Consider the following 13397-nt stretch of genomic DNA (forward strand, 5'->3'; position numbering starts at 1 on the left):
GAACTTGGTTATTTGATTAGTGTGTGTATATAAATAATTAGAATCACTGTTCACCATGCCCACAAACTCCATAGCAAACCTGATATCATGAGACTCAATTGATATATATAAAATTTTGAATTTTTCCCTGTTTTTATAAAATTCTGTGGCACCTGGGTAAATTCTGATATTAAAACTAATTGTGTATGATATCTGAAGCAGTGTGTCACCACTATCCTTCACATTTTATGACAATTCATGGGTTTATGATAATAATTTGGGGTTATTAATTGTATATACATATTTTGATAATAATTAATGACTGATTATTAATCTGCTCTATGCAATAATGCTACATGATCCAAGTTATTAGTCACCAGCCTACTTTCTCAATAACTTATAACATTGTTATTATTACCAACACATTTTTCTGCCTTTTTTTGTATCGTATAGAGAAAAGTATTTATTCTGTCAGCATGTATTATGACTCAATGCCCCGACCCATGATTGCTTTCTTTGTGTTCCTCTCTGGTCTCAGCAGGATTATGTAACATTTGGGTCCAAACAGTGCCACCAAGAGACCAAAACTGGAGGCCAGGATGGCGAATACCTCCACTGCATCTGCATATTTGCCTGGTGAGCTAATATAAGCGGGGACAAAGGCCACCCACACAGCACAGAAGATCAGCATGCTGAAAGTGATGAGCTTGGCCTCATTGAAACTATCTGGAAGATTCCTCGCCATGAATGCTAGAAGGAAGCTGAGGATAGCCAGTAAACCAATGTAACCCAGTAACACTGCAAAACCAAATGTGGACCCTACTACACACTCATAAACTATCTTGTCATTGTGGTATTGAGTGTTTTTATGAGGAGCTGGTGAAGCTGAGACAAGCCAAGCAGTGCAGATTGCTGCCTGAATAGATGTCAGAACTATAACTGTTCCCCTCTGCTGCACAGCACCAAACCACTTGAGACTGGCTCCTCCTCCTGGTTTGGAGGCCTTGAACACAGCCAGAACCACCATGGTTTTCACCAGGATGCATGAGACACAGAGTACAAAGCTGATTCCAAATGCTGCATGTCTCAGCTGGCATGTCCACAGCCTGGGATGGCCGATGAACAACAGTGAGCAGAGGAAACATAATTTAAGTGACATCAATAGCTGGAAACTCAGTTCTGAATTGTTGGCGCGTACTATAGGGGTGCTGCGATGATAGATTAAGATGCCCAGGACAACAGCACAGATGAATGTGCCCAACAATGTGGTGGCTGTCAGGAAGATACCTAGAGGCTCTTGATAGGAGAGGAACTCTATTTTCTTAGGAACACAGTGGTCACGCTGGGGGCTGGACCAGGAGTCCTCTGGACAACTTGTGCACTCCATGGAGTCTAAGAAAACATTGATAATGTTAAGATTAATGTGTAATTATATATCCAAACTGCAATATTTAAAACTGAATACCAACCAGTCTCATTACTGATCTTTCCCTCAGAACAAGGGATACAGTCAAAACAGCACTCAGGTTGCCCCTTCTTTCTGGCCATGCGGGTACCTGGAGGACAGCTCTCACTGCACACTGACCGGGGGGGCTGTAGGGAAAAAAATACACATCTGTTATTGAGTCAAATAGATATAATGAGCCATGCATGGTACACAAAATAGGTGTCTGAAAAATTAAAGGCAACCTCTTTGGATTTAGAGTTCCAGACGATTTTGTCTTCATCAAGTGTGAGTTCTTCACCTTTGGCTGACTCTTTAACCTCGCCCACATTCTCAACTTTAATTTGTCCATCAGGGAGCCACAGCCAGTTCATGATATCATATATTGGTAAGGCATCACCATTCTCATCAAATGACACTTGATCACCAAATGGTGTGGTGAAGTTGACCTTTTCCAAGTAATACACAAGCTAAGAATATCAGAATAACGGATAAAGGAAAATCAAAAAAGACAGATGAAAAATGAATTCTATATGACCATGGTGAACACAGTGGTATCTAATATTCAATAATCAACCTGCCTACTGCACCTATGAACATATGAAGATATTAACAATTCCAACAAAGCATTTCCATTGAAGTGAAGTCATTGATATTACTGTATACCCAGTGCGAATACACTCTGTCCTGATAATATTATCCACTGCTGTCACCTTGTGGTAGGGGGAAATGTTTCAGCTATGCTATGCACTTTAAGATTAGTAATCTCATAGCTTTGTATTTAATCCTATACCTGAAATGTAACTCCGCCAAATAGCATAGGATTTAGTCACATGAACAGGTGGAGTGTAAACTGATATCCCACCTGCCATAGCTCCAGTCTTTGCAAACTGGCACAGCTGTGTCCACTGAAAGGCCCTCTCCCTGGCACACAGCGCAGCATGTCATCAAGAGCATACGCCAGAGCATACACGGCCTTGTATACGTTATACTCTTGCCTGAGGTTTGAAATGTCCAACAACTCAGTCTCCGCACTCTCTAGATCTTCCTGGCCAGTGCATAGTTCTCCCCCAGCCTCCACCCAACCTGCTGGAGTTGGTGCAAATCTACACTGAAATGTGTATTCCCAAAACTTATTTACCTGAAATGTATTAAAAACCTTGTGTTATAAATGATGACAACATACTGTATTATTCTTACAAATACCAGATCAGATTGCAATTATAAGGTGAGACACTACAGGCAAAAGCAGGTTTCATGAACTGATCAATTTAGAAATGTTGGGCTATTTTGCTTCCATAACATGTCTTCTTTCAGACTAGTGGAAAGAAAACATCTAATTTAGGTGTTTATTTTACTACACTTTGTATATATGTGTCTGAAGATTTCTCTTAAATTCACCAAAAGTTATCATTAGATACTAATGCCTCATTTGCATATTTAAACATAACTTTTCAGAAAACTTGTAATACAAAAAATAAATGTCTTAGTGTAAGTAATCAACTGGGGAAGTTTGATGGTGATATCTTAGATGTTTAACCCAATTCACCAGGAGCGTCTTCAAAATGTATTACATTTTACAATACATATATTTAAAGGCCGTTTTCTCAAAATTAGTTTTGTAAAAACCTTTGCCTCTAATATGTCAACAAAATGAAAAAACAATTTTGAACTGAGAAAACTTGTAATACAAAAAAAATAATTGTCCTAATATAAGTAATCAACTGTGGAAGTTTCACGGCGATATATACTGTTTAAATGTTTTACCCTCTTCACCTGGGGTGTCTCCACTTAAACTCACCATGCTATTTCCATAGCTGTTGTTGTGTTGTAGGTCAGGACGTATTCTTAACAGGAATTCCCTGAGTCCTGTAATTTCTCCTCGACGGATTGCAATGCCCAGTGTGCCACCCAGGTATGGCATGAGGTGGGGGGTCTGGAGCACAGGAAAAGCAGTCCAGGACTCACTGGCCATCCACTGCAGGCCTGTCACATTCTGCCTCACCACCTGTGCATTGCATTATAGAAAATATATAAATTTATACAGTGACACAGTTGATGTCTTGTCTTAATCATGCATACACATGTGAAATCCAGTGTTTTACACAGTATACAGTATATAACTGTAGGTTGTTGTAATTTGTTTGAGTTAGTGATCTCACTCTAATGCCCAGTTATACTGGTTAACAGCTCCTTTAACTAATAAGATGAGTGATTTATTCAATTAAATCTGTTTACTACAGGGCAATATTTCATTTTAACTTAAATATTTCAGTTTAACAATTAAAACATTAAGTTGTTTAATTATATGAAATTATAATAAAGCTGTAATTCAAGCCCAACCTCTTCCATGAGGTTAATCATGTGATTCTGAAGTGCAAAGACAATGACCACACGAGCTGTAGATTTCCTCATCAAATCCACAATTCTCCTTAGTTCATCTGCGTCTTTGCCCCAGGGCAAAACTTCTAAATAGGCCAGACAACCTCCACCAGACTGAGCCAAATCAGATTGGAAGGATCGGGCAGCGTGGAGTCCATAATCATCATCACTGACCAGAAGACCTGTCCAAGTCCAGCCAAAGCGCCTGATAATCTGAATCATAGCACGCACCTAAGTAAATACAGATTGGAAGTATTAGTGCACAGGCAAGAATAATCTCTCAGTGATTAACCTGCTAAACTGGTTCCACAATGGACCATGTTTACAGCTCCATCAATGGCACAATGTATTTGACAGGTATTACATAAAAATATAATATTTCATTGCAGTACAGGGATGTATTTTTATTTAGATGATTGATGGTCACCTGGAAAGCATCGCTTGGGATCGTCCTAAAGAAGGATGGAAACTTTTGCCGGTCACTCAGGCACGAACATGTGGCAAAATAACTCACCTGTGAAAGACACAGACTGTACATCCTAAAAACATTCAAATCCTTCATCGGCTGATTAGTCCAATGTTTACAATTGACATTGCATTTAAAATTAAAATGCTGCAATAGAACACAACTTACCATAGGCACTCTGTACAAACCTAAGACAGTGGAGATGGCGATAGCACGTCTAGAGGAAGATTCACCAACAATCCCAAGGACTGAAGGGGTTCCTACACAGGTCTTGTCCAATATAAAGTGCTCGTCTTGACCACTGGCTAATGACAATGCTGCACGGAATCCAATTCCTAGGCTGTTGCAGTTATCATAAAGACTGTATCCCAGAGTCAAATTAGGTAGCAGGTTGGAGTTTCTGTTGATCTCATCAATAGCAAAGGCCATGGTCTGGGCCTGCCTGAATCCTACAAGATTAAAACTAACACAAAAATACCATTGTTGGAAAATACAAAAATACAATAACTGTGCTGACATGAACGTGTTGCAAAATTACAGATTTTGCAAACAATTAAGCCAGTGGAATAGCAACAATTATTACAATTACAATACAAAGGAGACAAGTGATATGTCTAAAATGGCATAAATACACAATGTAATTCTGACAGAGTAATATCTTATTATATACAAATTAATTGCACTAATAGGATTGACTTCCTCCAGTTTCTGCATTTTGCTGTTCCGTGACTGACCTGTGGCAGGTTGACTGTTGTGGCTCTGAGGTAAAAGACAAGTCCGGAAAGAAAGAAAAGAAGTTGATTGCAAACAGCCCTCCCAGAACCACATCTCCAGTCTTGTGCATCCCATTTAGATGAAACTGTCCCTGTAACCGGCAGGAGGTGGAATGGAGAGGGGAGGGCACAGCAGAAGGAAAGTAGGAATACAACAACACATAGTACATGAGCAAGAGCAGGTTGATATCTAAAAATGCCCACATGGCTTTCCTCCTGTTTACTCCTTTTCTGACACAGTGTCAACCCCTTTTATTGACTTGCAGCATTGTTTAATCTTGCACACCACCCATCAGAGCATACGCAAAAGTAAGGGTAGGGCCTAATATGCGTTTCATTTGAGATTGATTTTGTATTGAGGTGGAATTAATTTGTGCACTTTTAATAACATCTCACCAAGGCAATTTCATCAACCCTTCCAACCCAATTTGAAGTTGTGGATGACCGCTATGATTGATGTCTACAGAAATTTGCGTGTGATTTGTTGTGTGACAAGAATACCACATTATACTCACCAAATGTTCAAATTAGCCCAGAGTATGTCCACTAGATGGTAGCAGCAAACCAATACACTGAAATTATACATCTTCCATTGCTCTGTGTTTGTTTCATGGAGGGTTATTGTATCTGACTGGCACCCATAGTTACTTTGCATTAGATATGATCAGTTTGGCAGAAACGTGGTCAAGATATATTTCCTCATTAGTCTGTGCAATTTGCAATGTTATAAATTTGGTAACTGTATTTTTATGAATACAGGAAGACACCTATACTTATTTACCTCAACACATTAAGTGAGTGCATGCACATACTTTTCCAGTCAGGATGACCTTACTCAGCTCTATTCCCCCTAAAATATAGCAGAATATTGCATCCATAAAAACACTGGCTAACCCAAACCCAAGAAAGCATCTTATTTAGGAGGCATTCAAGAAAAAAAAATATATATATTTTTTTACTAAATTTTACTAAATTACAGGCAGAATTAAACCTATGTGAAGTGGATCCCAGGGGAAAATATGTTGTAATTCATACCCGGAACCAAACAATAAGCAAACTCTTAGTACAAAATCAATAGCCTCCTGTATTAAACTCCTGATAAAAATTAGACATGTCAGCATGTGAAATCACAATCATGGCACTTCAAATCAAATCTTAATTTCAATGCAGGCTTTAGAAAATATAACAGTGAATGCAAAAACACAAAAAGTTACCATTTTCTATATATAGTGTTTGGCCATTGCATAGTCATGGTTTCCAGAATTGATAGCAGCTCTGTCTTCAAAAACCCTGTTTCAACTGTGTTCTGTAGTTTTCCTCACGGGCAGGAAAGCATATAGAAAATTAAGGTGGTATTGCAGTTTATAGATTGTTTGATCTAGGATTATATTCTTTTTTTAAGGTTGAGTGATCATTTGAAATTGCTACATCTAAACAATCAAACATCCAAATTTACAATAGCCATTTTCAAGGAATTTGGTTGAAATTTGTTTTGCTTACCACTTTTTGAATGTAAGGCGGATATGGGTATTTTTGTTATTGCAGTGGGGGCATGTCTCAATGAGCTTCATCTTCAAAATCATATGCTCGATGAGCTTCAGCTTCAACCCCCAAAAGGGAGCTTCATGTGGCAGGGTGGGAGTGGGCTTCTCAGGTGTCACTGAGGTGATTGTGGATATAGCTGTTGGTAAGCTAGTGATGACCAGTGGCCAAAGATTTTGATGGTGTAGTCAGAAATTCCTTGCCTGAATCCAGTGGATGCGGAATGAGTGACTAGAGTAAGGGCGAAATACCTGACCTGGACAAAATTTTGTGAAGATGGTGGTGTACCAGAGACATGTTGCAGCTCTGCCTGACTCGGTGGTGAACTAAGGCAGAGTAAAAATATGGAAAGAGAGAGGTCAAGGTGGTAAGACCTTTGTTTGAGACTGAAGACAAGGATGTCCGGGGTGTGGATGGAAATATCGGAAAGGCCCGTATGCTGAGATTGGTCATAGAGTTGAGTGGATTGAAAGGGATAGGTATCCTGTGCGAAGGGTTTGGATGCATCAGTTGAGGAGGTCTGCTGTCTGGGGTAAGCATTCAGGTGCGAGTTAATGCACTGCCTTTTGTAGTCCATTGATGTGAGGGAGAGAAATGGGTTGAGGTGGTGGAGCTCTAGTGAGCAGTTTAACAAAGAATAAATGAATACTGCTGATGTAAACTTGGATGGTGGATATTCTGACTTTGAGAAGTGAATGGGCAGGGGTGATACAACTGGTAAAGGATATGAAGTCAAGGGAGGGTAATATAAAAGCTTTGAAACTGCTCCATCCTGACAGCAAGGCTACCTTGGCATGTGGTGATCCCCTGGAGAAGCTGTGGGTTCAGTTGAAGATGGTGGCTGAAAATGGTGGAACCTTTGCTGGATGGGAAACTGAGTCTGTCACCAATGACTTGAATTTCAGAAAGGAGAAAAGGTACATGGAGTCAGCAATGGAAATTGTGTAGCCTGGAACATTGGAGGTTATTGTCTGTGTGAATAAGGATGACCTTTTTGGACCACTCATGGATGGGATACACTGCAAAGACAATGGAGTTCAGCTTGTAAAGCACCCAGGAAGAAAAGAGTGATATCATGTTTTTTTTTTTTTTCATCTTTCAATCTCAGGGTTTTGTAAAAAAAAAGAAAGAAACGATCAGACAAAATGGCAATTATAGTGTAAGACCAATTTTTTTCATTTAACAGTTATTTATTGTTTCTAGTTTTGTTTGTTGAATATAAAATACAGAGTAGATTAGATTAATTGATACATTTGATGTATGATTTTATGACTTGTTGGTTCCTCGACCCATGATTGCTTTCTTTGTGTTCCTCTCTGGTCTCAGCAGAATTATGTAACATTTGGGTCCAAACAGTGCCACCAAGAGACCAAAACTGGAGGCCAGGATGGCGAATACCTCCACTGCATCTGCATATTTACCTGGTGAGCTAATATAAGCGGGGACAAAGGCCACCCACACAGCACAGAAGATCAGCATGCTGAAAGTGATGAGCTTGGCCTCATTGAAACTATCTGGAAGATTCCTCGCCATGAATGCTAGTAGGAAGCTGAGGATAGCCAGTAAGCCAATGTAACCCAGTAACACTGCAAAACCAAATGTGGACCCTACTATGCACTCATAAACTATCTTGTCATTGTGGTATTGAGTGTTTTTATGAGGAGCTGGTGAAGCTGAGACAAGCCAAGCAGTGCAGATTGCTGCCTGAATAGAAGTCAGAACTATAACTGTTCCCCTCTGCTGCACAGCACCAAACCACTTGAGACTGCCTCCACCTCCTGGTTTGGAGGCCTTGAACACAGCCAGAACCACCATGGTTTTCACCAGGATGCATGAGACACAGAGTACAAAGCTGATTCCAAATGCTGCATGTCTCAGCTGGCATGTCCACAGCCTGGGATGGCCGATGAACAACAGTGAGCAGAGGAAACATAATTTAAGTGACATCAATAGCTGGAAACTCAGTTCTGAATTGTTGGCGCGTACTATAGGGGTGCTGCGATGATAGATTAAGATGCCCAAAACAACAGCACAGATGAATGTGCCTAACAATGTGGTGGCTGTCAGGAAGATACCTAGAGGCTCTTGATAGGAGAGGAACTCTATTTTCTTAGGAACACAGTGGTCACGCTGGGGGCTGGACCAGAAGTCTTCTGGACAACTGGTGCACTCCATGGAGTCTAAGAAAACATTGATAGTGTTAAGATTAATGTTTAATTATATCTCCAAACTGCAATATTTAAAACTGAATACCAACCAGTCTCATTGCTAATCTTTCCCTCAGAACAAGGGATACAGTCAAAACAGCACTCAGGTTGCCCCTTCTTTCTGGCCATCCGGGTACCTGGAGGACAGCTCTCACTGCACACTGACCGGGGTGGCTGTAGGGAAAAAAATACACATCTGTTATTGAGTCAAATAACTCTAATGAGCCATGCATGATACACAAAACAGGTGTCTGAAAAATGAAAGGCAACCTCTTTGGATTTAGAGTTCCAGACGATTTTGTCTTCATCAAGTGTGAGTTCTTCACCTTTGGCTGACTCTTTAACCTCGCCCACATTCTCAACTTTAATTCGTCCATCAGGGAGCCACAGCCAGTTCATGATGTCATATATTGGTAAGGCATCACCATTCTCATCAAATGACACTTGATCACCAAATGGTGTGGTGAAGTTGACCTTTTCCAAGTAATACACAAGCTAAGAATATCAGAATAATGGATAGAGGAAAATCAAAAAGGACAGATGAAAAATCAATTCTATATGACCATGGTGAACACAGTGGTATCTAATATTCAATAATCAACCTGCCTACTGCACCTATGAACATATGAAGATATTAACAATTCCAACAAAGCATTTCCATTAAATTGAAGTCACTGATATTACCGTATACCCAGTGCGAATACACTCTGTCCTGATAATATGATTTAGTCACATGAACAGGTGGAGTGTAAACTGATATCCCACCTGCCATAGCTCCAGTCTTTGCAAACTGGCACAGCTGTGTCCACTGAAAGGCCCTCTCCCTGGCACACAGCGCAGCATGTCATCAAGAGCATACGCCAGAGCATACACAGCCTTGTACACGTTATACTCTGGCCTGAGGTTTGAAATGTCCAACAACTCAGTCTCCACACTCTCTAGATCTTCCTGGCCAGTGCATAGTTCTCCCCCAGCCTCCACCCAACCTGCTGGAGTTGGTGCAAATCTACACTGAAATGTGTATTCCCAAAACTTATTTACCTGAAATGTATTAAAAACCTTGTGTTATAAATGATGACAACATACTGTATTATTCTTACAAATACCAGATCAGATTGCAATTGTAAGGTGAGACACTACAGGCAAAAGCAGGTTTTTCATGAACTGATCAATTTAGAAATTTTGGGCTATTTTGCTTCCATAACATGTCTTCTTTCAGACTAGTGGAAAGAAAACATCTAATTTAGGTGTTTATTTTACTACACTTTGTATATATGTGTCTGTAGATTTCTCTTAAATTCCCCAAAAGTCATCATTAGATACTAATGCCTCATTTGCATATTTAAACATAACATTTCAGAAAACTTGTAATACAAAAAATAAATGTCTTAGTGTAAGTAATCAACTGGGGAAGTTTCATGGTGATTTCCTAGATGTTTAACCCAATTCACCAGGAGTGTCTTCAAAATGTATTACATTTTACAATACATATATTTAAAGGCCGTTTTCTCAAAATGAGTTTTGTAAAAACCTTTGCCGCTAAAATGTCAACAAAATGAAACAACAATTTTGAACTCAAAAAAACGTGTAATACAAAAAAAAAAATTGTCCTAATATAAGTAATCAACTGGGGAAGTTTCATGGCAATATATATTATTTAAATGTTTTACCCTCTTCACCTGGGGTGTCTCCACTTAAACTCACCATGTTATTTCCATAGCTGTTGTTGTGTTGTATGTCAGGACGTATTCTTAACAGGAATTCCCTGAGTCCTGGTATTTCTCCTCGACGGATGGCAATGCCCAGTGTGCCACCCAGGTATGGCATGAGGTGGGGGGTCTGGAGCACAGGAAAAGTAGTCCAGGCCTCACTGGCCATCCACTGCAGGCCTGTCACATTCTGCCTCACCACCTAACATCAAAATATATAAATTCATACAGTGACACAGTTGATGTCTTGTCTTACTCAGGCATACACATGTGAAATCCAGTGTTTTACACAGTATACAGTTTATAACTGGAGGTCGTTGTAATTTGTTTGAGTTAGTGATCTCACTCTAATGCCCAGTTATACTGGTTAACGGCTCCTTTAAAAAATAAGACACGTGATATATTCAATTAAATCTGTTTACTACAGGGCAATATTTCATTGTAACTTAAATATTTCAGTTTAACAATTAAAACATTAAGTTGTTTAATTATATGAAATTATAATAAAGCTATAATTCAAGCCCAACCTCTTCCATGAGGTTAATCATGTGATTCTGAAGTGCAAAGACAATGACCACACGAGCTGTAGATTTCCTCATCAAATCCACAATTCTCCTTAGTTCAGCTGCGTCTTTGCCCCAGGGCAAAAATTCTAAATAGGCCAGACAACCTCCACCAGACTGAGCCAAATCAGATTGGAAGGATCGGGCAGCGTGGAGTCCATAATCATCATCACTGACCAGAAGACCTGTCCAAGTCCAGCCAAAGCGCCTGATAATCTGAATCATAGCACGCACCTAAGTAAATACAGATTGGAGGTATTAGTGCACAGGCAAGAATAATCTCTCAGTGATTAACCTGCTAAACTGGTTCCACAATGGACCATGTTTACAGCTCCATCAATGGCACAATGTATTTGACAGGTATTACACAAAAAATATAATATTTCATTGCAGTACAGGGATGTATTTTCATTTTGATGATTGATGGTCACCTGGAAAGCATCGCTTGGGATCGTCCTAAAGAAGGATGGAAACTTTTGCCGGTCACTCAGGCACGAACATGTGGCAAAATAACTCACCTGTGAAAGACACAGACTGTACATCCTAAAAACATTCAAATCCTTCATCGGCTGATTAGTCCAATGTTTTCAATTGACATTGCATTTAAAATTAAACTTACCATAGGCACTCTGTACAAACCTAAGACAGTGGAGATGGCGATAGAACGTCTAGAGGAAGATTCACCAACAATGCCAAGGACTGAAGGGGTTCCTACACAGGTCTTGTCCAATATAAACTGCTCGTCTTGACCACTGGCTAATGACAACGCTGCACGGAATCCAATTCCAAGGTTGTTGCAGTTATCATAAAGACTGTATCCCAGAGTCAAATTAGGTAGCAGGTTGGAGTTTCTGTTGATCTCATCAATAGCAAAGGCCATGGTCTGGGCCTGCCTGAATCCTACAACATTAAAACTAACAAATACCATTGTTGGAAAATACAAAATGATACAGTAACTGTGCTGACATGAACGTGTTGCAAAATTACAGATTTTGAGAACAATTAAGCCAGTGGAATAGCAACAATTATTACAATTACAATACAAAGGAGACAAGTGATATGTCTAAAATGGCATAAATACACAATGTAATTCTGACAGAGTAATATCGTATTATATAAAAATAAATTGCACTAATAGGATTGACTTCCTCCAGTTTCTGCATTTTGCTGTTCCGTGACTGACCTGTGGCAGGTTGGCTGTTGTGGCTCTGAGGTAAAAGACAAGTCAGAAAATGAAGAAAAAAAGTGGATATGAAACAGCCCTCCCAGAACCACATCTCCAGCCTTGTGCATCCCATTTAGATGAAACTGTCCCTGTAGCCGGCAGGAGGTGGAATGGAGAGGGGAGGGCACAGCAGAAGAAAAGTAGGAATACAACAACACAGAGTACATGAGCAAGAGCAGGTTGATATCTAAAAATGCCCACATGGCTTTCCTCCTGTTTACTCCTTTTCTGACACAGTGTCAACCCCTTTTATTGACTTGCAGCATTGTTTAATCTTGCACACCACCCATCAGAGCATACGCAAAAGTAAGGGTAGGGCCTGATATGCGTTTCATTTGAGATTGATTTTGTATTGAGGTGGAATTAATTTGTGCACTTTTAATAACATCTCACCAAGGCAATTTCATCAACCCTTCCAACCCAATTTGAAGTTGTGGATGACCGCTATGATTGATGTCTACAGAAATTTGCGTGTGATTTGTTGTGTGACAAGAATACCACATTATACTCACCAAATGTTCAAATTAGCCCAGAGTATGTCCACTAGATAGTAGCAGCAAACCAATACACTGAAATTATACATCTTCCATTGCTCTGTGTCTGTTTCATGGAGGGTTATTGTATCTGACTGGCACCCATAGTTACTTTGCATTAGATATGATCAGTTTGGCAGAAACGTGGTCAAGACATATTTCCTCATTAGTCTGTGCAATTTGCAATGTTATAAATTTGGTAACTGTATTTTTATGAATACAGGAAGACACCTATACTTATTTACCTCAACACATTAAGTGAGTGCATGCACATACTTTTCCAATCAGGATGACCTTACTCAGCTCTATTCCCCCTAAAATATAGCAGAATATTGCATCCATAAAAACACTGGCTAACCCAAACCCAAGAAAGCATCTTATTTAGGAGGCATTCAAGAAAAAAATATATATATTTTTTTTTACTAAATTTTACTAAATTACAGGCAGAATTAAACCTATGTGAAGTGGATCCCAGGGGAAAATATGTTGTAATTCATACCCGGAACCAAACAATAAGCAAACTCTTAGTACAAAATCCATAGCCTCCTGTATTAAACTACTGATAAAAATTAGA

At 39.6% G+C, this 13397-nt stretch overlaps 2 protein-coding genes across 2 annotated transcripts; both read right to left on the minus strand.

Moving 5' to 3' along the window:
* Positions 1-460: 460 nt before the first annotated feature.
* On the minus strand, positions 461-5145 carry LOC119491949 (extracellular calcium-sensing receptor-like). Its single transcript, XM_037776230.1, has 9 exons — positions 5006-5145; positions 4440-4734; positions 4233-4319; positions 3767-4036; positions 3225-3431; positions 2289-2564; positions 1669-1893; positions 1449-1572; positions 461-1371 (listed from the first exon to the last, which is right to left on the minus strand). The coding sequence occupies exons 1-9, from the start codon at positions 5113-5115 to the stop codon at positions 461-463; spliced, it is 2505 nt and encodes an 834-aa protein (XP_037632158.1). The 5' UTR covers positions 5116-5145.
* A 2543-nt stretch (positions 5146-7688) lies between these two features.
* On the minus strand, positions 7689-12373 carry LOC119491778 (extracellular calcium-sensing receptor-like). The gene is made up of 9 exons (XM_037775993.1): positions 12249-12373; positions 11685-11979; positions 11497-11583; positions 11030-11299; positions 10498-10704; positions 9559-9834; positions 9064-9288; positions 8844-8967; positions 7689-8766 (listed from the first exon to the last, which is right to left on the minus strand). The coding sequence occupies exons 1-9, from the start codon at positions 12356-12358 to the stop codon at positions 7853-7855; spliced, it is 2508 nt and encodes an 835-aa protein (XP_037631921.1). The 5' UTR covers positions 12359-12373; the 3' UTR covers positions 7689-7852.
* Between the last annotated feature and the right edge of the window lie 1024 nt (positions 12374-13397).

The sequence above is a fragment of the Sebastes umbrosus genome, chromosome 7 (assembly GCF_015220745.1).
Source record: "Sebastes umbrosus isolate fSebUmb1 chromosome 7, fSebUmb1.pri, whole genome shotgun sequence".
NCBI classification, from domain to species: domain Eukaryota; kingdom Metazoa; phylum Chordata; class Actinopteri; order Perciformes; family Sebastidae; genus Sebastes; species Sebastes umbrosus.